We start from the raw sequence: 24,479 nt of genomic DNA, 5'->3' as shown, positions 1-24,479 counted from the left end.
CTTTATCAAAAAGTATCACTGGCTCACACAGATGAGGGTCAAACAACAGTGTGGATTCAAAAAATGATGCACTTTATTTGTGCTGATGATGGGGTGATTGCAGCTTCTGGTGTTTTCTGGCGTCACTCGAGAAAGAATAAAAGCAAACAGTTTGCTTCATATGGCCGTGAAATAAGAAATTGACCATTATTCCAGTTCAATGAGAACGAAAGGCCGAGAATTAAAGACAAATTGTGGCGCAGCATCGTATACTGAATCTAGTAAAGGCCGATCTTCGCTCAAATGTTGTTGCTATGGTAGAGATCGAAGGTGTCTGAGGACACAATGTCTCTTTTAAAATAAAGGCTTTATAAATTACGATCCAATAAATATATAAATATACTGTTTACAAAGATAATTCCAAATATAAATTCTATGAACTCCCTCCAAAGTTATGTTTTAGTCCATAATCATAATTGTATTATTTGTTTCCAGGGTTCCATATTCTGTAGCGGAAAAATGGACATAAACTGATATTAAACCTTTGTAATTGAGACACATTACATCACATGTCATGTAGCTGACGCTTTTATCCAAAGCGACTTACAACAAGTGCATTTCAACCATAAGCAGACAGACTCAAAAGAACAGGAAACAAGAGTGCAAAGAGTCTCATATGACGCATATACAGCTTTTAAGAGGCTGAGAAGGACTGGACCGCTCTCTTTCTAGGCCCGACCACAGAGGGGTCGCAGGGGGTTACGGGGGGCTAATGTGGCGGTTCACGCCCCCCCCCCCCCCCCTGCCGCCTGCTGTCACACACACCCGCTAATAAGCTCACATGACTCGGTGCCACACTGACACGTTTCTGTGACCAGTGAACGGCCGAAAAGGAGGTTGAGCATCTCATTAGCACCATATTGAGAGAGCCAGAGGGAGGGGCAGGCGTGGAGAGACAGGGGGGGGGGGGGGCAGGGGGGAGGGGGGGGGGTTGTTCCAGCTGTTTTATTCTGCCAGCACAGTGGAGAGAACACGAGAGGGTGACAGTCAGAGAGCGAGTGAAGCCAGTCCAAGGGGCAAAGGATGGGATTAAAGTAGGAGGAAGAGGAGGAAGAGGAAGAGGAGTGACTGTGAACCAAAACGTCCGAGTCCACAGGAGAAGAGAGACAGAAGAGGTAAGTTCCTTCGTCCCTTTAAGCCAATTAGAAGAGCAGTGATTATCCCTCAAAGGCTCTGATTCGGCTCATTTTCTTTTGCACGCTTTTTCTCCGAGTCTCACGCCCACTTTTAGAATCAACAACCAACGCGTGTGTGAGTGTGTGTGTGTGTGTAACTTTAAGTGAGTGGGGTGAGAGAGAGGGGAGGCAGAAACATGCGTTATAGGGGGAGAGGCCCACTGGGAGAGGGGGGAGACGGACTGGGAAGAGGAGAGAAAATCCCGGGCCCTTGACGTACAGTAACAAGTGGTCACTCGAGCAATCAGAGGTGATTCAGAGAGAAACGTAAGTGCTCCAGGCGCGACTGCTCTGCCGCCACTTCGGGCTTCTTTTTCAACGCTTGTGAGTCACTTTTAGAGTCAAAATACTTTTGGATGTGAATGCTTCTGTGAGATAAAACGAGTACACACACACACACGCTGTTCATTTTCCTGCGTGTGGATAAACGAGCGGGACGACCTGAAGAAAAGCCCAATCCAAGCCGAGCCATGTTTGGACTTGCAGGGCCTCATAGTAACGGAAAAAAAGTAACGAGCAACGTGATGATAGATGCATTTACTGCCGCAGGCTGAGGGGAAGAGAGTCCTGGACGAGTCCAACTCAAGCTCAGTCTTGTGATGAGGTGTGGTTAAGTCACTTGCATATTACTCAGCCGGCAATGTGTCAACTTGTAAGACAGGAATAGGCCCGAATGGCACTGCGTCCTTCGCGTGTTCGTGCTTGCATCGCCCGGCTTTTTGTTCAATCTCCCTCCGATGCGAACGCGCCACTTGGGCTTTGCAAGCCTCGCTAAAATGTGTTTCAGATCCTGCATTCAGAAAAGGTGCTCCCGGGGTCCTGATCTCCGGATCGAACGGCGGGAGGAGTCAGGGCGGGCGGCGGTTGGGTGTAATAGGCCTCGTGTTAGTCACAGCGAGGGGGAAAGATGACCTTTCCGCGCTGTTTATTTTGGGAAGGCAACAGGAAGAATGCCGGAGCAGCTGTTCTATTCCTACTGGCAGATCCCACCCCTGTGAATTCCAGCCTGGCCCTCCCCTTCCCGAGGCGGGGGGGTGTGGGGGGGGGGGGGGTGCGTGCATGTATCCCAGCACTGTACAGTGTAAATAACGCCTGGTCCGAATCATCAAAGTTGTTATGGCAATAGGATCTGAACCAAACACACACACACACAAGCCTTCAGCCTGAATATCTCTCACATCTGACTTATCTGCCACGCAAACGGAACAGATCTGTCAATGAGGAAGCCAACCAGCGCCATCTGCATATTACACCGCGTGGACGCCCAACCCCCGTGATTACCGATGTCACCGGTCGGCCAATAAAAGGCTTTCATTCGTCGCTTGTTGCGCATCTTAACCCGTCGAGCAACTCTCCCCCGTATAACACAGCTATCTGTCGCTCCCCGAGGCAGACGCGCTCCCTACCATGGCGAGCCTTCCCAAAGAGCCGCCGGAGGATGCCAAGAAACAGAGCTTCTGGATGGTGAGGACTATATTTACGATGTCACGACGCCGCCGTACAAGGGAAAAGCTAGTTCAAACAAATCAGTTCCCACGTGTGTTATGAAAGTACTCACATGCCGTCACCGCTCCTGCTCTCAGCCGGGGAACTACGTGCGCACGGTGCACCGAACCGAGAAGTCCTTCCAGGCCTGCAACGACATCGTGGCCTGTTTCACGGAGAGAGCGAAGGTGGAGAAGCAGTACGCCCAGCAGCTCAGCCAGTGGAGCAGCAAGTGGAAGTCCATAGTGGATTCCCGTGAGTATGAGAAGCGGCGTGACGGAGGAGCCCCAAAAACGTCTCTGCGATCATCTCCGGCGGCTCATCGTGTCCTCTAAACTGTGCTCGTTTGAGACTCTCTCTCTCCTTTCCCCAGGGCCACTTTACGGCTCGCTCATGAGGGCGTGGCAGTGCTTCTTCACCTCCACCGAGCGCCTGTCCGCCCTCCACTCCTCCATCTCCCAGTCCCTCATGGTGGAGGAAGGCGGCCGCGTTAAAACCTGGCAGAAGGAGATCTTTCCAAAGAAGATCTTGTGTGGCTTCAGGGAGAGCCACAACAACAAGACGAGTTTCTCCCGTGCGCAGAAGCCCTGGTCCCAAAAGCTGATGAAGGTGCGTGACATGTGATGGAGGTCAGGAGGTCCCTCTTTGGCGCATTTCATGGTCTTTATCAGCAAAGGGAGTCATTTTTTAACATGTGCTCATCTCAGGTAGACATTCACTGCATCTATGAACAGTAAACATGGTTATTAACGCCCTGAATATTCTTTAGAGCAGAAAGAAACACCGTTCTGTCAAGTCTTTACACTAAATATACAGATAAAACCAGGAGAGAGTCATAAAAGTTGTGCTGGTAAAATCTGTCTGATCATTCAAAAAGAGTTAAATTGACAAATTGTGGATTTAAGGCGGTTTGGCATCCGCAACATCCCCCACATGTTAGACGAGGAAAGCTGATGTTCATCCACTGAATAAGATACCACATATTAATTAGTGACATTTAGACCGGGGGGGCACATTTCCTTTTTTTTAAACCTTTGGACGGACTCACGGCAGCTAGTAGGCAAATCCTCCTCCAAGTAAATAACCTACATGTGTGTGAATGTGTATCCAACAGCTGGAGACGGCCCGTGTCGCATATCACAAGTCCTGCCAGAGGGAGCAGGCAGCGCTCGACAAAGAAAAGCAAGCAAACGAAAACACTGAGTTGAGTCCGGAGAAAAAGCAGAAAGTCACGGAGGCCAGAGAGAAGATCACGGAAGAGAAGGAAAAGGTGAGGAAAGGATCTTTACACACTGCGCCACTCAAACCCAGGTCACGCGCGTTAAACAAGGGGCCTCGTTCACGGCGCATTTAAATTCCCAATTACTGAATCACGGCATTCCACCAAGTCAAACATGTCGCATTCCAAGAAAGACTCCGCTCTAAACCCAAGCGTCGGGCGCTTCCCCTTCCAAGCACTTGCCTTGTATGGAGACGTGTTATTGTTCCGCTCTGCAGTGTTTATGTGGCTCAACATGGCAACAGGAAAGAGCAGCAGATGAGTTACACACTTACCCTACTTTTCCCCCTTAAGATTGTTCTTGTGCTCCGGCTGCAGATCAGAGGCCGCTATGAGAAGCTCCTGGAGGATGCGACTTCCTACACCCCTCGCTACATGGAGGAGATGGAAGCCATTTTTGACGAGGCGCAGGAAGAGGAGAGGAAGAGGATCAGCTTTCTGAAGCAGGCCTTCCTCTCCATCCACCGGCATCTTGACGTCACCAACGACGAGAGGTGAGCAGCCGCCCCGGCGACCGCTTCGGCGCAGAGCGGCGAGTATTCATTGTGTCCTCGTGTCAGTGTGAAGGCGGTGTACAGTGAGCTCCACCACACGCTGATGTCCATCAACGAGGAAGACGACCTGAAGTGGTGGAAGAACAACCACGGTCCCGGCATGCCCACCGACTGGCCAAAGATCGCTGTACGTGACAACCAGTGGAATGATACATAAATGCCGTATCTGGTGCATATTGCAATGCGTGGCTGTTTCCCTCCAGTTGTGGAAGCGTTGATCAAGTCGAAACCTAAACTTGTACTTGTTTTTTTCAGGAATGGGTCCCGCCAATAAAAAAACTAAACAGAAAGAAAAGAGAACAGAAACAAAAAAGAGAAAATCGTCCGTAAGTATTAAAGTTTTGGTTCTTTAAATGTTTAACAAGTATTATATATATATATTTTCATTCCTATTCCCGTTTGTTTATTCCGGATTGTTCAAACATCCGTGTCGTCGCTCTGTTAGTGTGATGATCGGGGGCGTGAAGGTGCGAGCGATGTATGACTACGTGGGCGAGGAGGGCGATGAGCTGTCCTTCAAAGCAGGTGACACCTAAAGTGTGATGTGACGACACTCGGATGTGTTGTTTCCAATGTTTTAAAACTATAACAGGGTTTATGTACGTTTTTAACCAAGTATTAAAGCAGAAGAAAGAAGAAAAGTCCAGTTTCTCGCCGATTACTGGAATTACATTTTGTCTAAAGGTTATTATAGAATTTGGAATTCAACTGTTTTAAAGTTTTAAACATTTTGAACATTTAAAACGTGTGACAGTTTTACCCAAATATGAAAATATATGTTTGGTAGAGCGAAGTACGGAGAGTAAAACAAAAATGCTTTATAGTTTAGCTTTGTGTGCATTACATTCGGTCTGATAACGCGCTGAAATTACAAAAAGACATTCACATTCAGTCAATCAAACAAATAATCTCTGAAATATTATTTTTTAAACTAAAATATATTAAATAAAGTTTCGACAGATAACCACCGTGTGTGTCGTGATTGACGGGCGGATGTTCCCTGTGACCCGCAGGAGAAGTGTTCCTGAAGGTGGAGGAGGAGGACGACCAGGGGTGGTGTCGAGGAGTCCTCAGCGGAGGAAAAGAAGGCTTCTACCCAGCGAATTACGTCGAAGTTGTAGAGTGACGTCACACAGTCAAATAGACTTTGTTCTGTCCTTATTTAGTTATTTAAAAATCTTCCAAAAAATAACAATTTTTGTTGTATAATATATAACTCGAACAATCTGTTTCCCCTCACTTTGAAATGTTATATTTGTTAAGGCTTTCATTTTCTAACCATCTTTGGTTTGAGTGCTTCTGCAATATGAATTATCCAAGACTAAATATACAGTTTGTGCAGAAGCTACATGTGTATATGTGCAAGTGTTTACGTGTGTTTGCATGCATGTCAAAACAAAAGAGAACAAGAGAGGATATTTATTTATCATGTTTGAGTCAATAGTTCGTAATAATTAGGACATCTGATATCCATAAATGATGTTTACCCAGGTTACAATGATGGGAGCACACACGGTTAATGTTTACTTAAGTATTATGTGGAGACACATAGAGGTTACTATGTCTGAGGGAATTGATTTTCAAAATAAAAGAATTGTTGTTTTGCCTCTAATCCATTTGGTTGATGCTTTGTTGCGATGATAGCGCGTGTGTAGGTGTGTGTGTGTGTGTGTGTGTGTGTGTGTGTGTGACTATTGACCCAGGTGACCCTGTCACTCTTCATCTTGCCACCGCTTTTTAAAAGGAGTTTACACTTGTTAGAATACTAAAACACAAGACAAAACAACACAATGGGTAAAAAAAATAGATTTTACATGTCTTGGGGCGAACCAGGGGGAAGAGCAGATTCCAGGGGGGCGGATCCAGGGGGCGGAGCCCAGGAGGCGGAGCCCCAGGCTCGGTTTGGGGGAGGCGATGGAGGGAGTGTGTTACCTGGTGCAGGTGCTGCAGCCACTGGGCACATGGCGTCGGTCGCACCTGCATTCCATCACCTAACCAGAGCGAGGAGACGTCATTTGGTACACAGAGGTCTTGTAGCCATTCCTAAAGAACAATACATGATGTTACATTACAGTAGTAATAACATAGCATGTCATTAAATGTATTTAGTTGTATGTTTAGGACTTTAATATCCTTTTGACCTTCGACCTTTTATTGCCCGGTTTCACCGCCTCCATTATTCCACCCTTTTTATTATCAGGCTTGAAACGTTCAACCGGCGTTGTGCAATAAGCAACACAACTCTGTGGCTCCGTGGACACACAGCCGAGCAAACAAACGAGTTGGACGAGATGTGTGAGACGTAACGAGAGAAACATCTCAGAGACCTGTTTGTTATTCCACTGTTCTGCCAGCATTCACAGCACTCCGCACCAGTGGGTAAGTGCTGCTTTGCTGCAGATATGTTGGGTTTATGTTGCGGTACAACAGACGAAGGCCGGCCTTCATCGGATGCGGATTGAATTGAGCGCCTCTTAATTAAAGGGGTGTCGACATCTTTAAAGAGGAATGTTGCTCGCTGTTATTAGTGCGAGTATTAAGGTGTGGTGTCGGGTGTCTTCCTTTGATAGCCTCCTCTCTCTCTCTCCCTCTCTCTCTCCCCCTCCCTCAGCAGGGAGCCTCACAATGGAGTTTGCCTGTGGATTCGTGTACGTGCCGCCGTCGGTGACCCAGCGGGACGCCAACCGATCGAATCCCACCAAGCTCTCAGGTGTGGCCTCCTCCAAACACAAGAAGCTCTCTGCCTCACTGCTACTCGTTCCAGGGACAGCTGCTACCTGTGTGAAGACACACGGGAGCAGACACAAAGCTGTCGTTTCCATCCTCGGCAGGAAGGCCGAACTCAAAAATACCATCACATTACATACCATTATGTAACGTGACACGCGCACAGCCTCCCCTGTCTTGTTTTAGAGGCAGATTCCTTTCAGATACTCTGCTTTTCTCAGTCAAAGCCATCTGCCGCCTGAGTCACCATTTTCTTCACGGCTCAAAGGTCATCGCTGCACCGGTGGTGGTTTTGTCTGCGCTCACATTCGCCGTTTAATCGGCTGCTCTCAGATTAACGGCCGCTGTGTGTTTCCTGTTTTGTGTCTTCGCTTTTTAGCTCTTCTTCCCGTTAACCGGTGGCGTCCTCGCCATCCTCCCCCTCCCCTTCCAACGAAGTCTGCAGAAGCCAAAGCACCAACGAAGAGTCAATTTTATGTGACTGTGGCTGAAAATCCTGATAAAGCGGTGGTAAAAAAAGGTACTGTGAGAGAATTTGCGTGAACTAGTCCTTTAAGGCTGTAAACTCCCACTCTGAGTGACGGCTCATGCCGCTTGGGTCAATCGTTCCTTCAACGCACTTCTCCCGTCTGCCTCCCCAAGCGCTCCTGCCGCCGCACATGAAAAACCGGTCCCCTCCCTCCAGCCGCTTTACCCACAACCTCCCGGACGAGACCGATTTAAAAGAACGACCTTCAGACCCGAGCTACTCGTACGCCACGCCGGAAGGCCTTCGGGTCGACATGAAGCGGCTGGAGGTGTCGGGTAACTGGGCAGCTTTTGTGTCTTTTGGCAGTATCAGTAGCAGAAGCTCTGTGGAGGAACGTCCTGGTCTCATTCCGTTCTGCCCTCCTCCTGTAGCTCCATTTTGGGAGCCAGAATACCTGACGCTGTTGTCTGGACCGTCCTCGGACGCATCCCTCGCCTCGCCGTCTGCTGGTAAAGAGCAACAAGCTCTGTCACGCTGTTTGTCATTACAAACGACCCACACCACCAGGTGCTTAGTTTCAAATGTTTTTCTTGTTCCCAACTACCAATCGGCAGGTAAGGAGCCGCTGCCCGGGAATCCAAACGTGCTGCTCGTCAGTTTGCAAAAATTACTCTCAGAGGAAACGGGTCAGTAAACTCTTAGGATCGCTGTAAAACCCCCGTTATGTGCCCCTTGGTTTTCAATCGGCAAGATGACAACGAATGTTTGCACATGTTTACAGGTCAGACCACACAGGGGGAACCCACCTTCTGCTCCACATGCGGCGCCGTGACGGACCCCTGCTATGACAATGTGGTAATGACACCCTATATTTAATTCAATCTATATTCTGAACGTTCTAAATAGGTGTAGGACGAAGAGTCGTGCATTTCATATGTGTACATTTCCTTGTAATGGATACTCAGGAGAAGCTGAAGCCTTATCGATCTCCGCGTAATGAAACGATGGACGACTGGGGCCGGTTTGATTGACACAGACTTGCGTTCTCTCCTCGTGCTGAACTACAGATCAATGACTGTTACTTCTGCCAGCCCAGCACTCCCAGCACGCCACGGTGTCCCCAGGACGTCCTCTATCTGCTGCGTCCCGACGAAGAGGCCCTGTGCGCCGCCGACGGTCTGCTGCTCTTCTGCATCGACACCTCGGGCTCCATGAGCACCACCTCTCAGGTGAAACCCGGTGGGCCGACGCCGATCCGCTAACCGCCCTGGCGCCATGGGGCCGCTCGGGACGGCCGGCGTTCTAAAATCCGCTCGGTGGTGTTTCAGTTTCCTTTTGTTTTTTCAAGGTCACGGAGGGAGGACAGGTCGTACACAAAACCCGCCTCCAGGTGAGTCTTTTTTTTATTTTTTTTTGTATTTTAATGGCGTTTCGGGTGATGACGGGAGATGAACGTCCTCCAAACAGTTTGTTCTGGAGGCCGTGTTGCGGTGCGTTCAGAGACTGAGCGAGCAGCAGCCGGACATCCGACTGGGACTCGTCACCTTCAACAGTCAGGTACGCAGGCCGTCCCCAAGAGGCCTTGATCCCCGCCATCGATTTGGACGTACGCTTGCTTTAGTCTACATCCCGTATCGTATCATGTTTCCGTCACCAGGTGACAATGCATGGAAATGAGAACTTCGCGTCTCAGTCTCTGAGCAGTGCCGAGTTAAATAACTGCGACTTTCTGAGAGAGGAGGCGGCCGGTTTCCCGACTCCACCTCCGCTCTCCCAGAACAAGGATTACTTCCAGAGACAAGTCATGGGGTAAGAGAAGAGACGGAGAGCTGTTTTTTAATTCTATTGAATAGTAATAGGGCTGACCGAGTCGATTTCACTAGACTGAGGTAGTTGCCATTGAAGGAAGATACATTAAATACCTTTTGAATTCCTTGCCAAGGGTTGTGTCTGGTAAAACTTGAATAACAGTGTTCCGTTTAGATTACGTCACGGTGGCACCACAGCGCTCGGTCCTGCTGCGCTCCTGACGATTGAGATCGCCTCCAGACAGCCAGGGTCCAAGGTGGGTTTGGTCTCATTTACCGTATCAGGTGACCTGTCGTACGTGTTCATTTTTGACTCCTTAAGCAGCCACGTGTCACTTTTCATCTGTCCATTCGCTAAAAACCAATACTATCCTGACCTCGCTATCCCTGCTGATCTCCAAGGTCATTCTCTGTACAGATGGAAAGGCCAACACAGAGTTGGGTGATCTGGAGCTAGAGGACAATGACGCTCGCACGCTCCTCTCCTCCACCATATTCTACCAGGACCTGGGGGACTATGCCGCCAGTCGAGGGTTTGGCAAACATCTCATCGTCAGAGATGCAATAATACACTCCGATGAGGTTCGTGCTGAAATGTGCTCGTTTCCGCAGTGTGACGGTGTCCGTGCTGTCCATAGAGGGGACAGACTGCCGGCTGGACGAGCTGGGAAGACTCTCTGAGCGCACTGGAGGGACAGTAAGTTCTGCATGTCAACGTTTGTCCTACTATTATTTGAAGTACCCCTATTGTTCATTTATGGATATATATATATATATATATCACTCATTTGATGTCATCGTCTGCGCTTTCTTTCCTTCTAGGTGGTGGTAGCAAGTCCCAAGAGGTTGCACTCCGAGTTTGAAGAGATCATCGAGAACAGGATGATAGCCACGCATTGCACCGTCACGTTGCTGCTGCCCCGATCACTGTGAGATCCGCTCCGTAAGCGCCTCGCCGCTAACGTTCAACGGCGCCATTAACGCCGGCCGATGTCCTCCTCCGGTCCAGGCACGTGAGAGGAGAGAAGGAGGCCGGGCCCAAAGGGACCAGAGAGGTGGGGAACGTGGACCCGGACACAGAGATCACCTTCCAGTTTGGTGCCCGGGAGCAGGACGCCGCCGGTGAGAAGAACCGCCTCGCTGCCGAGCGCGTCTACCAGTGCGCGTGCACCCGTGGATCCATGTTTGTGTGTTTCTCCGTGGTTCCCTACAGCGCCGGCTGTTGGGAACCGTGTCTTCATCCAGCTGCAGATCCGCTACAGGCAGAGGAAGGGACAGACGATGCTCCGGGTGATCACCACAAGCCGAGATGTTACCGACGACAGGTGATAACGATCGTTTTACACCAATCGCGCTGAAGCTTTGAGCGAAGCGCTTGTTGCCGAGATACGGAACCCTTCACGTCACGGGGAATATTTATAAATTCCCACTGGTCATCCATTCTAACGGTTAGTCACAGAGCAAATGAGCCGCTGAAGTCGACGCCGAGTTGCGGTCCGGCGCTCCAAAGTGTGCGCGTTCACGTTGTTAACAATGTTCGCGGCTGTAATGTTAAGAGGCACTGGTGCGATAACGGCGTCGCCCTCCCGCTCAGCTCGGCGGCCCTGTCCACGCTCTCCCTCGCCATCATTCAGCTCAACTCCTCACAGGCCAGCGCCGCCCTCGCCGTCAGAGGCCGCCTCCTCGACGCCAGGAAGGAAGGAGAGGTGCAGAGGAAGCTGATCGAGAAGGCAATGTGAGTGACAGGAGGGATGAGAGTGTGTGAGTGTGTTACTTGATCCTGATGTACGACACATGGATTTAAAGAGGCCAGATTATCTTTATGAAAAAAAACAATTGTGCAGGTCACATGACGAAAATATGAATATACATTATTGACAATATCTTGGATTTCAGATCAGATTAACCTTTTTTTATTGATCAAGTTTTGAGCTCAAACTGGTTAATATTATCTTCTAATTCAAGGGTTCATAAGCGCCACCAGTAAGAGATTATTTACAGTTTGCGTGTACAAAGTGAATCTGCTTCTGTCTGCAGGGAGCACAATCACAGTGCAGAGGACCACCAATACCAGGAATGGATTAAAACCATGGAGCCAATATACGGACAGAAAGATGACATCACCAGAGTGAGTCCTCAGTATTCGTCCTCAGCTTCAATGTCTTACGTTAGTTAAAAACATCACACTAAACTTTGTTCTCTTCCTCTTTTTCTAGACAGAATGTGACGTTTTAGAGTCGCAGGTAATGAATTCATCTTGTGTATTTGATAATTAAATACTTATTGCCCATATTTTATTAACTTTTCTCCTCCCGCCAGGCCGTCACAGACGCCGGCGCCGCTCTGTTCTACACGATGATGCGCAGCAACAGGAAGACCATCTCGCTGAAGGACAAACAGAAACTGTGACCTGAGCTTCCGCTTTCGTCCACGTGGAAGCAGCTGGTGTCATAAAGGACGAGGAAAAAAAAAAAAACACTGTTTGATTTGTATCATCCGGCTGAATAAACAGCCCCAGAATATGATTAACGGAGGGATTTAGGACCAATCAAGCTCATAGGTTTAAGGAATTCTATAAGTATAAAATAACTATTTACACTTAAACTATAACGGCTTTTGGTGTATTTGGAGATATACTCAACACGTGTAACAAAGTGACCACTAAAACCTCGCACATCTTTTTTTATTTGTATAAAATGTAACTCATCCAATTAAACATTTTGGAATGCAACAGACTTCCTTTCTTTCCACCGAACAGATTTTACATTAAATAATGCCAATACTTACGCGGTGAAACAGACAACTTTGTTCCGATAAAAAATGTAATTTCAGAGGAGAATTACATTAGCAGAAAAGGCTTTATAAAAACACTCGAGTGATCAGCTTACATGTTTGCAACACCACATGTGGTAATGAAGAGATTACAGATAACAGATTCCATAGTAAGCGACGCAGCATATATTTTAAAACATGACCAGCATACGTAACATCTTTGACACGTCCGGGCAATACAACAAGTGGCAAAGCGCTGACAGTACACACAAACAACACTGCTTTTTTGTAAAGGTTTCTTGAAAAAGAACACTAGGAAGACCCCCCGGCTACAGGCTCGAACCTCAAAGCCCCTCGTCTTTGACCAGGTACTCCGGCACAGTCTGATACCCCATCACGGGCACGGCCGCTGGAGCCGCCGGGGGTGGCGGAGCGCCGGCGGGCGGCGTCGCCTCGCCGGTGGGCGGAGGAGACGGCAGCGGGTCGGTGTGTATGATGTTCAGGTCGCTGAGCCGCTCGGCGGGCTCGGCCGCGTCGGCGTGCGTCCGCAGGTGCTTGCGGAGGTAGGCGGCGAACAGGAAGGCCTTGCCGCAGCGAGGGCAGCTGTGCGGCTTGGTGGACGAGTGGATCCTCTGGTGCTTACGCAGCCCCGATTTGTTGAGGAAGCCTCTGCTGCAGCTGCCGCAGACGTGCGGCCTCGGCTTGGGGTGCTGCTTCTCGTGCTCCCGCAGGTCCGCCGGCCGCTCGAACTCCGCCCGGCAGCTCTCGCAGACGTGCGAGCCGGGCGCGACCTTGGCGGCGGCGGCCGGGGGGGCGGAGTCGACCGCGTGAAGGCTCTCGTGCGACTGCACTTCATCCCAGCTCCCGAACGTGGCGTCGCAGTGGGTGCAGGAGAACTGAGGGAGAGTCGTGTCTGTGGGGAAGGCCGACCCGGCTTCTGCCTCCTCCTCCTGTTGTTGTTGTTGTTGTTGTTGTTGCTCAGCCAGGTGAGTCCTCTCATGTTTGCGCAGGCTTGAGGACACCACGAACGACTTCAGGCACTCCTCGCACTTGAAAGGCCGCTCCCCGGAGTGCACGCGCCGGTGCTTGTTGAGGCTGGAGCGCTCGGCGAACGACTTGTCGCACTCGGTGCAGGAGAAGGGCCTGAGGCCCGTGTGGACCAGCATGTGGCGCCGCAGGTCCCAGGACGCCACGAAGGCTTTGTCGCAGCTCTGGCATTTGTAAGGCCGCTCCCCGGAGTGAACGCGCTCGTGCACGGCCAGGTCGGCGGGCTGCCGGAACCTCTTGGAGCACTTGTCGCAGGGGTACGGCTTGAAGCCTTGGTGGGCTCGCTGGTGGCGGCGGAAGCTGGAGGGGTCGGAGAACATCTTGCCGCACTGCGGGCAGAGGAACGGCTTCTCCCCGGAGTGGGTGCGCAGGTGGGACTGGTAGGAGGAGAGCTGGGTGAAGCCTTTACCGCACTGCTCGCACTGATAGGGCTTCTTCTGGGAGTGGATGCGCTGGTGGCAGGCGAGGGACGAGGAGCGGGAGAAAGCCTTGCCGCAGTCGGAGCACAGGTAGGGCTTTTCTCCGGTGTGGGAGCGCTCGTGGTTTTTAAGATCCTTCAGCTCTGTGTACGTCTTGCCGCACTCGTCGCAGGCGTACGGCCGGTGGCCTTGGTGGTTCCTCCTGTGCTTCCGAAACACCGAAGGATCGGCGAAACTCTTGCCGCACTCGGCACAGAAGTAAGGCTTTTCTCCGGTGTGAGAGCGCATGTGCACCTTCAGCTTGGACAGGGTCGGGTAGCTCTTGGAGCACTGGCGGCAAGAGAACGGCCGCTCTCCGCTGTGCTGCGTCATGTGGATCCTCAGGCATATCGCCTGCATGAAGGCCTTGCCGCACTCTGTGCACACGAAGGGTTTCTCCCCGGTGTGAGAGCGGCTGTGGTTGCGCAGCTCTGTGGGGGTCTTGTAGGCCTTGTGACAGTCGGGACACTGGAAGGGGCGCTGGGCCGAGTGGGTGCGCTCGTGCTTTGAGAGTTGAGCCTTGCTGGAGAATGTTTTAGTGCACTGGGAACACGGGTGGTGCTGCTGCGGCGGCTGCTGCTGCTGCGGACCTTCCTTCGCGTGCGCTGACAGCTTGTGGCTCCTCAGTGCCGACAGGTTCCCGAAAGCCTCCGTGCACGCGGGGCATTTGAAGGACGGTTTGGCTTTCGGAGGCCTGCCTCTGCCACGTTTCTTTGGAGGCACCTCTTCCTCTCGCTGGCTCTCTTGGTCCGGTGCAGCGGGGGCGCCGGGCTGAGGAGAGGCCATCATTACACCTGCAAATTAAAGTGTTATATTAATTATAACAACTGATATTATTGTATACAGAGATGTTCAGGAGCATACGGCTACGAGACGGAGAGGTTATCCCCAGACGCAGTCCGTGAGAGGACAGCAGGTCAAAAGTGACAATGGCCAATGATGAAATAAACATATATTGGTGGGCATTAAATCACAAAATGGCTGGCATTAGGACCTCAGGGACAATAAGCTAACCGCGCGGATGCCAAAGGAAGTCGACAACGCGGTGACAGCGAACACGGTGCGGGAATCACGGGCACGTGCGCGAGGATCAAAGATCGCGAGCCGGTCCGGCGGAGCCAGCGACGGCATACGAGACGCGTACGTGGCGTCGCTTTCCTCGCCAGCGGTCTCGCTAAACACTTTTAACTTGACTCAAAATGGCTGGCTTTAGGACCGGCTGCAGCGATTCTTCGACACTCCGGCAGTGTCGTCACCACAACGGCCGTGATATTGCGGAATGCACTTGGCGAACATTAACTTCCGTGTGCGCGTTAATGAAACAAACGGGTTTACTTACCTGATTCAGGACATTAGCAGTTGGACGATAAATCCTGGAGAAGCTTCGCGGGACACAAGGTGATGGCTGTTGACTGGCTGCGGGGTGTGGGACGGCGCTAGGACCATGATGACGAAAGCTCTCGGCAAGCCGAGTGTGCAACATTTTAATGCGTATTGTGTTTAAAAATGTCAAGATAAGACACGTAATAAATGTACAAAAAAATCCTAATGAAACGCGGTAGTTCTTATGAAGCTACCGGGTCGCCTGCCATAGTGGAAACAAGTGTTTGTATTTGAAGCTAAGATAAGAAGGAAATGCTCTGAAGGCAATGGCAGAGCTAACGTAAGCTTCCGCTACATCAAGCTAACGTAACGTTAACTAGTTTTCAGAAGTTGATGTTCTTTAAACGACAACTAGCCACAGAGTAGTACAATTATCTTTAACTTATTTTCATGTTAATGTTCTTTGTGGTTTATTTAGCATTGAGCTCACCGCTGTTTTCTTAATTTGACTTTAAGTCTATCCGACGTTACTTTCGAGGGGGAAGCATTTCGCTGCTGCACATTTCCTGTTTCCTAGCAACGCGAGCAATGTGAAAATGAGAATGGAAGAAAAAAGACAATTGAAAAAAGGGGGTTGCCTTTTAAACAAAAATAACGTTTTCAAAATAATAAATGGAAATATACTCGGAGGCTGTCATTGAATCAGTACTGCTGCAGGTATTTAGTTTGACATATTTGCTGACGTTGTGACTCATTTAAAACGACTCCTTGGCTTTTTGGTGCAATGTTTGTTTAGCTAGCCGCGATGGTGCTAGCTGGTATCGTGCTAACGTTCGGCCCCTATTATACAAATGTAGTTGTGGTTAACCTGTCCGCTCTCCCGTATCAAGCGACGATGACAGTTTTATTTACAATCTCGGGAAAAATGTGTTTCCGTGTGGCAATGAATCCGTAGAGATAGAGGCGTTTCCCGGTTTATTGACATAGCTATTTCTGTTAGCATGCTGGTGCAGATGTATAGAACAAACATGGTAGGGTGGTTACCGTTTCTCCCTAAATATTTTCAACTTAATACGTCTGTCGATGACACTGATTACTTGCAGCAGTTGACGCATGTAAAGTTAAGTATGTCGGCTGGTATTTAAAAAGATTAATTTACATTTAATAGATTTAAAGCAAGGATATGTCGCCGTGAGGCATAAACACTATGCTCTTTAGGCTAATGCTACATAAATAACACGCGTAGATGTAACGTTACAGGTTCAGATGTCGATTTGAATTGTATTATGATTAATGAATACACCTTTCACTCATTTGGAATAATTCACGAAAGGTTATTTGCACGTTTTGTAACGTTAAACGTCCTGTCATAATACCGGATACTGTTGCATATATTGTTTTGTGTGTTTACCACCGCACTAACTGGCATCTCTTCTGTCCTCAACAGCTCCTTCTAAATCTAAGTCACTCTCATGATTGTGAGGATCTGGTTGTCAACATCTTCTGCCTTGCTACGTCACTGGGCATCGCTTGCAACTCAATTTAAATCCTCTTTGCACAAGGACGATAAATGCATCTAATGCATTTCCCCTCTGCATTTTCACACACTCTGTGTCTGGTGCTATCTTGTAATGGCAGTGCAAGATCCTGGCAGGACAACAGGTTTTCCTTGCAAACAATGTGGCATGGTGTGTTCCAATATGCCCAGCCTGCTCGAGCACATGGATGCGCACCTTCAAGAAGAAGAAGAACGCAAATTTAAATGTGATGAATGCGGGCGCGGCTATAGGCACGCCGGTAGCCTAGCTAACCACAAAAAAACTCACGAAGTGGGTTCTTTTCGATGTAACATCTGCGCTAAAGAAAACTCTAACGCTTTGGCCCTGAAGAGTCATCTCCGGAGCCACACTTACCAGAAAAAATACTCTTGTGCCGAATGTGGGAAAGCTTTTCGTCTGGCAACACAGCTGACCACACACCAGCGGGTCCATCTTGCCAGGCGAGTAAAGGACAAGTCATACCGGACGGTAGACATGGAATATCCCACAGATGAAATTGAAAATGATCCAAGTGAGCCGTCAGGCAGCGGCCGGACTTCTACAGAAAATAGCCCGGCTGACGAGGAGATGGACGCCGTTTATAATCCCCAATTTGAGACGTCCGATGGTGCAGCAACTCGACCGTATAGATGTGATTTGTGTGACAAGTCCTACATACACCATCGAAGCCTGACCAACCATAAAAAGACTCACCAAGTAGGAATGTTTGAGTGCACCGTGTGTTTCAAGCTGTTCAACAACATGGCTGCCCTCTACAGCCACCAGAGAACTCACAAGACAAGAAGCGGGGCAGACCCCGATTCAATGGGTGGGTCCTACACGAGCACACCCCTCGACCAGTTTTCACCTCAGAGCCACGAGGCTCCTGTAAATTTTTGCCATTTGTGTCAGGTACTATTCCCCAATGATGAAGAGTTCCAAGAACACATCCAAATGCATAACTCTTCATCTCTGTCGTTCGGTCTTCATGATACCTTGTCAGAGAGCCACAATAGATCATATGACAACAGTATTGCTTCGCCTGAGTCAAATTTTTATGCATCTCCACTAAATAATATTCCCTCCGTATCATCAATAGATAACCACGGCTTTGATCAGCGACAGGAGCTGATTAGAAGTAACGGGCAGGTGTACTCTGACTGCACCGATAACGAAACGCCTCCCTTCAATAGCACTCAGGGAGAACCCCCTATCATAGACACAAGCATTCTCAATCCTGCCCTGATGCAAAACTCTGACGATGCACTTGAAACGGAAGAGACTTCAAATGAAGATTCTCATGAGCGTCCTTTCAGGTGTCGAGTCTGCGGTAAAAGCTACCGGCACTCCGGGAGCCTCATCAACCACAAAAGGTCACATCAGGTCGGCATTTACCAATGTTCCATCTGCAGAAAGAGCTATCCTCATCTAGCGGCCCTAAAAAGTCATCTCCGTCTCCACAAAGCTCAGTCGGCATCTGTTGGTCTCACCGCTGAGGGGGACTGGCTCTCCTCGGAGCCGCTGACCCACGACAGCCAACAGGGCTGCTTCTCCTCTCAAGACGAGGAGGAGGATGGCGCTACTACCGTTCTTGGTATGAATCCGGGGAACGGAGTTGACCGCAGCAATGGTGCTTTGTACCGTGAGCCGTTTAAACAGGACTTTTCCCAGGACGTCATGCATCTACCTCACAACGAACACCCAATGCAGAGGCACATGTGTGCAGACTGTGGGGAGATATTCGCAGATATCGCAGGGATTAAGTCTCACAGTTGCCCACTGCTGCAGCAGCGACACAGCACTACTAGCAGTGACTATGACAGTAATCTGAATTTCCAGGAGAGTAATGGTCACCGCTTTATCGGAAACCCAGGGAGTAATGTTGAGTTCCATGGTCTAAATGGTAGCCACGACCAAAGTTACTTTGAACAGAACTTCCATGACAATATGAGCATTGATCAGCTGAATGAGGGTGGTGATGCTGAGGAGGAGGAGGCAGCAGATGATGACGATGATGGAGATCTTTATCAATGCTCTATATGTAGGAACAACTACACGAGCATGCGGGCTCTCAGGGGCCATCTCCGAGGTCACACACAGTCCCATGGTACTCCCGTGAGCTCAGGGCCTTCCTCCATGTCCTCCCACGAAGAAATGAAAGACGTTGAGCCTGGAGAGATGATGATCTGTAGCACGTGTGGAGAAAGCTTTGCAAATAGGCAAGACATGATCATCCATCAGGTCCTTCACAAAAAGGACCAGGTAGATGATGTAAATCATATAAACACGAGCGACGGTGGTGTATCTGTAGGAAAAGAGGAAGCTCCGAGTATCATCTGTGGCAGCTGTGGCATCTTCTGCACCAGCTACCATCATCTTGAAAACCATGGTTGCACAGCTGAGAGGACGGTTGAGTCGACACATCGTGAGGAGGGAATGAAAACAAACGATGGTGCCGGCCACGAGGACGCGAGTAACTCAAACAAAACTTTGGATCGTCAGTACAAATGTGATCAGTGTGGCCGTTCGTACAGACACGCCGGCTCCCTCCTCAACCACAAAAAGTCCCACAAAACGGGTGTATTCAGATGCCTCATCTGCCAGAAGCGCTTCTACAACCTGTTGGCCCTCAAAAACCATCAGCGGTCCCACTTTGATATTAAGAGGTTAGTACCCATCCGCCATACATGTAGACATGCCATTCATTGTTGAATAACGCTGTTTATTAGGACTTATGAGTCAGCGTTGAGCCAACAACCTTTTTGAGTTTCTTGTGGAACTTTTATTTGTTTATGTTGTAGAGATGTCAAACACAATGAACCACATGCTTTCCTCCTCCTCCTTATCCAGGCACACTTGTCATGAGTGTGGGAAAGCCTTCAAAATTCAGAAGCAGCTCTTGAATCACCTGAGGAGGCACAAAGAGAACCAAGCCAAGATCCAGGATCTCAACGACCAGATCCAGGCCCTCATGCAGATGAACGGGACCAAGCCAGATGTAGGAATGCAGTCGGTAACTTCAAATGCCAGACAGGCTTTGTCCTCCTCTCGACGCTGCAAGCAGCCACGGGGAGCCAGGAGAGGGCAAGCAAGGTGCGAGACCGCAGTCAAATCAGAGGACACTGGAGACCCGCGGCCTTTTGCCTGTGACCAGTGCGGACGAACATACCGCCACGCGGGAAGTCTGGTCAACCACAGGAACTCTCATAAAACGGGCGAATACTACTGTTCTGTTTGTAACAACACTTACTCCAATCAACTTGCAATGAAGAACCACCTGCGCACCCACTTTGCGTATAAAAAGCACTCCTGTCAAAACTGCAGAAAGGGCTTCAGGGGAAAGAAGCAGCTGTTGGCCCACGTGTGTGGAGACCTCCGAAGAGTTGGGACCAGAAGCAGGCGGGGCCCGAAATCCAGAGCCCTTAAATGCAACCAATGCAAGCAGGCCTTTCTCTCCGCTGACCTCCTGACAGCGCACACCTGTGATGGACATTCAGGCAGCGGTGATGCGCAAACAGACGTGGCTGCAGATAAAGAGGAGCGGCCGTTCACGTGCAGCATATGCGATCGCAGCTACCGTCACGCCGGCTCGCTCCTGAACCACAAAAACACCCACAAGACGGGAAGCTTCAGCTGCTCCTTCTGCTCGAAGCCTTTCACCAACCCCATGGCGCTGCGCAATCACACGCGCATCCACACACAGAAGAAAAAGTACGCGTGTCTCACGTGTGGAAAGGCCTTCCGCCTCGCCAGTATCCTGCACAACCACCAGAGGGTCCACAGTCGGGTCGCGAGTCAATTCAGCTGCCCCGCGTGTGACAAGAGCTTCCAGGGCAGGTCGGGCCTGAAGAGGCACCGATGCCGCAGAGGCCAGGAGAACTCCCCGAGGGCTGGAGTCCAGCAGTCCGAGAGGGGGGACAAGTGCTTCATGTGAGTTCCTGTGAGACATTAGTCGTCGTCCGGCTCCTTTTAATACAGCTTCCTTTTTTTTTAAAGCAAAATTCAATGACCGGTCTTGTTTTGAACAGTGAAATGTCCCCAGCCTATTACATATATTTGTCCCGCCCCTTACATTTCATAACGGTAGAAAAAGTAAACAAGTTGCTGCTTCATCCACACATTTTTATCGCCAGATCTGGATCAGGCTGTTACTTAGACAGTTAAGTAATGTTTAATATTGGTAATATTTATAATATTAAGTAATTTGCTGGTTGATTTGAAAAAGTGAAATCTGAGGCATTGAATATGAACGTATCCCCGCTGCAGGTGTGACCTGTGTGGGCGTTCCTACCGCCACGCCGGCTCTCTCCTCAACCATAAAAAGACACACTCCGAAAACCTCCACCACTGCACCTTGTGTCTCCAGACCTTTCCCGATCCTCTCACTCTGCAGATACACTCCATGATGAGGCGTCACTGCTGCCCCGAGTGCGGCAAGACCTTCTGCCTGGTGGCACACCTGCAGAGCCACATGGAGGTGCACTCTAAGGACCAGTCGGTGGTCTGCAGCCCTTGCCAGCAGAGCTTTCCCAACGCAGCGAGCTACCAGCAGCACCAGGACACGCGGCACGGGGATCAGGACTCCTTTCAACCAGGCGCGGCTGAAGCCGAGGGCGTCGACGTTTGCTGGGACTCGAGAAGAATGAATCCGACCCTGGGGATCGACGAGATGCGCGAGCAGGCCCCGCCGCCTCTGTCCCACGTTCCGGGACGCGTCACCAATTCCCAGACGAGCAACGAGGCCTCCGGCGCGGAGGAGAAGAGCCACGCGTGCGAGCACTGCGGCCGCACTTACCGCCACGCCGGCTCCCTCCTCAACCACAAGAACAGCCACAAGACGGGCTCCTTCTTCTGCTCCGTCTGCCAGAAAGAGTTCACCAACCTGATGGCCCTCAAAAACCACCGGCGGATTCACACGGAGCCCAAGCGCTACCAGTGTCTGGAGTGCGGGAAGGCGTTCCGCGTGTCCACGCAGCTCATATGCCACCGACGGATCCACACCAAAGAGAAGCCGTTCGCCTGCCCGCTGTGCGACAAGAGCTTTTCCAGCAAGTCCAACCTGCGGCACCACCAGAAGATGCACCAGAACAGCCAGAACTACGACTCCTCTTTCAGCACCATGGATGCCGACTCCTTCATGGACCTCGACATGGGGTCTTTTCTCTAAAGTGGGATTCCCGGAGCGTACGAGAGGAGAAGACGAGCGCTCCTTTTATTTATGTTCTTCAACCCTCTATCGATAATTGTAAAGCAGTATTTTCAACAACAACAAAAAGACCAACGCTCCATTGAGGACATGCACTTTTTTTATCACCGACTTCCAGTCTTACGCCCACAACCGATGTTGACGTGACCCAAAGGTCTCCTGAGGGTTTTAGTCAGCTTTCAGTAAGGCCTGAATGTTTTCCATGAATACAGAGGATCCCAGAATCCGGGGCGGCGCTCATTCCTCAGTGACGACCCGCCCGACCGGAGTGAGCAGAGGAGTGAACAGGCCGGGTCCACGTGAGAACATTAACACAGACAGCGTGTTGTGGTAAGACAGTGCTGCGCGTGATTGCTCCTCTCTTACTATGTAGAATTGTGTTCAGTGCCTCTGTAAGTTCCTTAGGAAACTAAATATATACAAACTATATTTATCTCTGAATCCTTTTGTCAGTGTCACACTGGGCCGGTTGTTAAGTCGAATACCTCTGGGTGTGTCAAAAGGTCAGTGGCAAAGTTATTTTCTGAAAACATTATCAAGTAAATAGTTGTACTGTTAATAATATGAAAAGAAATGCGTTTTTTTTAATTAATTTATTCCTTTTTATTTTATGTACATATTTTATTAGAAAAGCGTTCCATGGAAAAAGTTGTTCTAAAACTCATGTAGCCTTTAAGGACCTTCATCTGTCGTCCGAGTATTTAATCATTACTTCTTAGTTAAAACAGGCAGGAATGAATCAGCCGGACGTTGGCGGCGCTCAGGTAAACCTTCTAAAGGAACACACCTGATGTGTAAAACATCGCAGGTAATCCGTGTCCGACGGGAGCCTTTTTATTTTCATTTCTTCCATTTCAACACATACGATCGCTGTTCAGATTCCTGGTGAACCCTTTGTTCAGTTAAATGGGAACAAACCTCCTCTCACTGTACTTGTTATAAACGCTGATTTAAAATCATCCGCTCCATAACACCATTTCTTTCTCCTTTTTGTAATCTGTGAATCTCCTCGGCCACAGACGGTTGAAGCGCTGCTGACGAACTAAACGCAGTCGATTGGCAAAAGTATTACAAGAAATAAAACGGCTCCATGTTGTTCCCGTGAAGGAACATGAACTAATATAAATTGTTTCAAAATACATTGTAACTAACAAATTGCTTCCGAGCACGAGTGTCACTACAGAGGGGCGTGGCTTCGTGGACGAACCCGTTTCTCATTGGCTGTCGAGTCTGCGATCCACTTTTAAGTTGCCACGTTGTCCAAACCGGCCTGTTGTTCCTTTACTGGTTTCTTTTGTCAAAGGAAGCACCTGGTTCTTGCCTTTTTTCCTAGTAGTCTGAAATGAGACTTTATGCCTCACACGTTCCAGTTCATGCTGTTTGGCACTGGTCAGAAGTATGAAATACCTCACGGGACGTCCTGCCTACTAACTACGTAATGCCTCATTGCAGAGAACACACTGTAACTGTGGAGAGACGGACAGAATGGCTGAAGCATCAATTTTAAGGTTTTACTTTGTGGTTTTTCCAGAAGCTGTTTTCTCCAGGAAATTTTGTTTCTCTGCCGTTTGTTGTTTTCCGAGTTCTATTTGCACATTTAAAGACGAGACGCTTGTAGCATAAGAGGACAGGAAGTCTCTTAATAATCCGTTTTCACCCGGGCGATAGTTCACCTCAACTTAGTTTATCCAAGCAATATGCGTAAAGTATTGTTTAAGAGTCCTTTGGTTTTGTCTCACCATTGTTCCCAGTACAGTGCCGTCGGAATACCTACGCTAGCCTTGAAGAACCACGACCACTCGCCATCTGACGCTTTCTGACATTATTTAAAATCCCACATGTATTATTTGTCATGATTGAGATGCTGTTACTGAACCATAGATTTCCTGATGCCACGGTAGCCTACATGTAAAACGACACGTGCACATTTGAGTTGAAACCATCAACTTTAATTACTTTATTTTCTAACAACGTTCTCCATCCGATCTCCCGTCACTGTGTACAATCACAGCCGGTTATTTGTGGCGTGTGTGAATCTCAGTTCTCTGTAAATATTTTACGGTAATTATCCGTTGGATTTATGTAAATTAAGATTTTTTTGGGTAGGAGAAAACTGCTATTGTGTATTAAAAAAAGATATTTACCACATGATTTGATTTCAACGCCTGCTCACTACTTCATTCATATTTTATCTAGTATTTTGTCACTGCATAGACTACTTGTTTGTTAGCACCTAGTTTAGAAAATAAGAATCATTGCAGTTCAAACTATTTCAAATTAATTAAAAGACTGAAAGAAATACAATGTTTGTTTATTGTCAAATGATTTTCTGTATAGGTATATTGAACAATCGTCGTTTTTATGACAAACTAACATTACTTTCTATGTGACTTTGTAGCGCTGTAATTATATAATTATGACATTTTTATGTATTATACTATGACATCCTTTGATATGACTTGAATGGTTTTTGATTGAATACTATGCTACGTAATATTTTGGACATTTTACCACAACTTTATTACATTCTGTAATACCAATACGCCACAGACATTCGAACAGACTATAAATTCTTCAAGACATTATTTCATCACATGGT

The 24,479-nt window shown here is 49.0% G+C and overlaps 4 protein-coding genes across 21 annotated transcripts; 3 read left to right on the top strand and 1 right to left on the bottom strand.

Annotated features, from left to right (window-relative positions):
• Positions 1–913: 913 nt before the first annotated feature.
• Positions 914–6,144, top strand: LOC120819046 (protein kinase C and casein kinase substrate in neurons protein 3). 12 transcript variants are annotated; one of them, XM_040176056.2, is made up of 10 exons: positions 914–1,154; positions 2,608–2,678; positions 2,798–2,954; positions 3,073–3,308; positions 3,814–3,969; positions 4,297–4,472; positions 4,539–4,659; positions 4,788–4,858; positions 4,978–5,057; positions 5,546–6,144. In XM_040176056.2, the coding sequence occupies exons 2-10, from the start codon at positions 2,622–2,624 to the stop codon at positions 5,656–5,658; spliced, it is 1,167 nt and encodes a 388-aa protein (XP_040031990.1). In that variant the 5' UTR covers positions 914–1,154; positions 2,608–2,621; the 3' UTR covers positions 5,659–6,144. The 12 variants fall into 12 exon arrangements, with proteins under 12 accessions (XP_040031990.1, XP_040031987.1, XP_077958624.1 ...); XM_040176053.2 differs by having other exon boundaries at positions 978–1,154; positions 2,585–2,678; XM_078102498.1 differs by having other exon boundaries at positions 987–1,154; positions 4,273–4,472.
• Positions 6,145–6,443: 299 nt separating this feature from the next.
• Positions 6,444–12,267, top strand: LOC120819040 (circularly permutated Ras protein 1). 3 transcript variants are annotated; one of them, XM_040176041.2, is made up of 22 exons: positions 6,444–6,550; positions 6,733–6,911; positions 7,144–7,242; positions 7,639–7,779; positions 7,902–8,063; positions 8,160–8,237; positions 8,343–8,414; positions 8,510–8,583; positions 8,796–8,957; positions 9,077–9,118; positions 9,196–9,285; positions 9,386–9,537; positions 9,712–9,793; positions 9,939–10,069; positions 10,149–10,233; positions 10,359–10,465; positions 10,546–10,658; positions 10,750–10,861; positions 11,131–11,271; positions 11,574–11,664; positions 11,753–11,779; positions 11,856–12,267. In XM_040176041.2, exons 3-22 carry the CDS (start codon positions 7,158–7,160, stop codon positions 11,943–11,945), a joined length of 2,037 nt encoding a protein of 678 aa, XP_040031975.2. In that variant the 5' UTR covers positions 6,444–6,550; positions 6,733–6,911; positions 7,144–7,157; the 3' UTR covers positions 11,946–12,267. The 3 variants fall into 3 exon arrangements, with proteins under 3 accessions (XP_040031975.2, XP_040031976.2, XP_040031974.2); XM_040176042.2 differs by having other exon boundaries at positions 6,444–6,560; positions 7,147–7,242; XM_040176040.2 differs by having other exon boundaries at positions 6,444–6,560.
• znf668 (zinc finger protein 668) lies at positions 12,204–15,728 on the bottom strand. Its single transcript, XM_040176044.2, has 2 exons — positions 15,153–15,728; positions 12,204–14,607 (listed from the first exon to the last, which is right to left on the bottom strand). The coding sequence occupies exon 2, from the start codon at positions 14,600–14,602 to the stop codon at positions 12,653–12,655; it is 1,950 nt and encodes a 649-aa protein (XP_040031978.2). The 5' UTR covers positions 14,603–14,607; positions 15,153–15,728; the 3' UTR covers positions 12,204–12,652.
• Positions 14,668–24,184, top strand: znf646 (zinc finger protein 646). Of its 5 annotated transcripts, none has more exons than XR_013467650.1 (5): positions 14,873–15,211; positions 16,584–19,340; positions 19,525–20,604; positions 20,941–22,210; positions 22,334–24,184. XR_013467650.1 is itself a non-coding variant. In XM_040176036.2 (4 exons), the coding sequence occupies exons 2-4, from the start codon at positions 16,768–16,770 to the stop codon at positions 21,839–21,841; spliced, it is 4,554 nt and encodes a 1,517-aa protein (XP_040031970.2). In that variant the 5' UTR covers positions 14,668–14,953; positions 16,584–16,767; the 3' UTR covers positions 21,842–24,184. The 5 variants fall into 5 exon arrangements, 3 of the variants coding, with proteins under 3 accessions (XP_040031970.2, XP_040031969.2, XP_040031967.2); XR_005712203.2 differs by lacking the exon at positions 14,873–15,211 and adding an exon at positions 15,696–15,853; XM_040176036.2 differs by having other exon boundaries at positions 14,668–14,953; positions 20,941–24,184.
• The last annotated feature ends 295 nt before the right edge of the window (positions 24,185–24,479 follow it).

The sequence above is a fragment of the Gasterosteus aculeatus genome, chromosome 5 (assembly GCF_964276395.1).
Source record: "Gasterosteus aculeatus chromosome 5, fGasAcu3.hap1.1, whole genome shotgun sequence".
NCBI classification, from domain to species: Eukaryota; Metazoa; Chordata; class Actinopteri; order Perciformes; family Gasterosteidae; genus Gasterosteus; species Gasterosteus aculeatus.
Note: the sequence above shows the minus strand (reverse complement) of the source record. Positions and strands in the feature narration are given on the sequence as shown.

What these genes read in the sequence shown, in the direction of transcription:
- LOC120819046 (XM_078102498.1), top strand. Translation starts at nt 2,622, where the DNA reads ATGGCGAGCCTTCCCAAAGAGCCGCCGGAGGATGCCAAGAAACAGAGC. An exon ending in TCACGGAAGAGAAGGAAAAG is followed by an intron (nt 3,970 to 4,272) that starts GTGAGGAAAGGA and finishes TTCCCCCTTAAG; the next exon opens with ATTGTTCTTGTGCTCCGGCT. An exon ending in CCGACTGGCCAAAGATCGCT is followed by an intron (nt 4,660 to 4,787) that starts GTACGTGACAAC and finishes TGTTTTTTTCAG; the next exon opens with GAATGGGTCCCGCCAATAAA.
- LOC120819040 (XM_040176041.2), top strand. Translation starts at nt 7,158, where the DNA reads ATGGAGTTTGCCTGTGGATTCGTGTACGTGCCGCCGTCGGTGACCCAG. An exon ending in CCATGAGCACCACCTCTCAG is followed by an intron (nt 8,958 to 9,076) that starts GTGAAACCCGGT and finishes TGTTTTTTCAAG; the next exon opens with GTCACGGAGGGAGGACAGGT. An exon ending in CTGAGCGCACTGGAGGGACA is followed by an intron (nt 10,234 to 10,358) that starts GTAAGTTCTGCA and finishes CTTTCCTTCTAG; the next exon opens with GTGGTGGTAGCAAGTCCCAA.
- znf668 (XM_040176044.2), bottom strand. Translation starts at nt 14,602, where the DNA reads ATGATGGCCTCTCCTCAGCCCGGCGCCCCCGCTGCACCGGACCAAGAG.
- znf646 (XM_040176036.2), top strand. Translation starts at nt 16,768, where the DNA reads ATGGCAGTGCAAGATCCTGGCAGGACAACAGGTTTTCCTTGCAAACAA. An exon ending in TCCCACTTTGATATTAAGAG is followed by an intron (nt 19,341 to 19,524) that starts GTTAGTACCCAT and finishes CTCCTTATCCAG; the next exon opens with GCACACTTGTCATGAGTGTG. An exon ending in AGGGGGGACAAGTGCTTCAT is followed by an intron (nt 20,605 to 20,940) that starts GTGAGTTCCTGT and finishes TCCCCGCTGCAG; the next exon opens with GTGTGACCTGTGTGGGCGTT.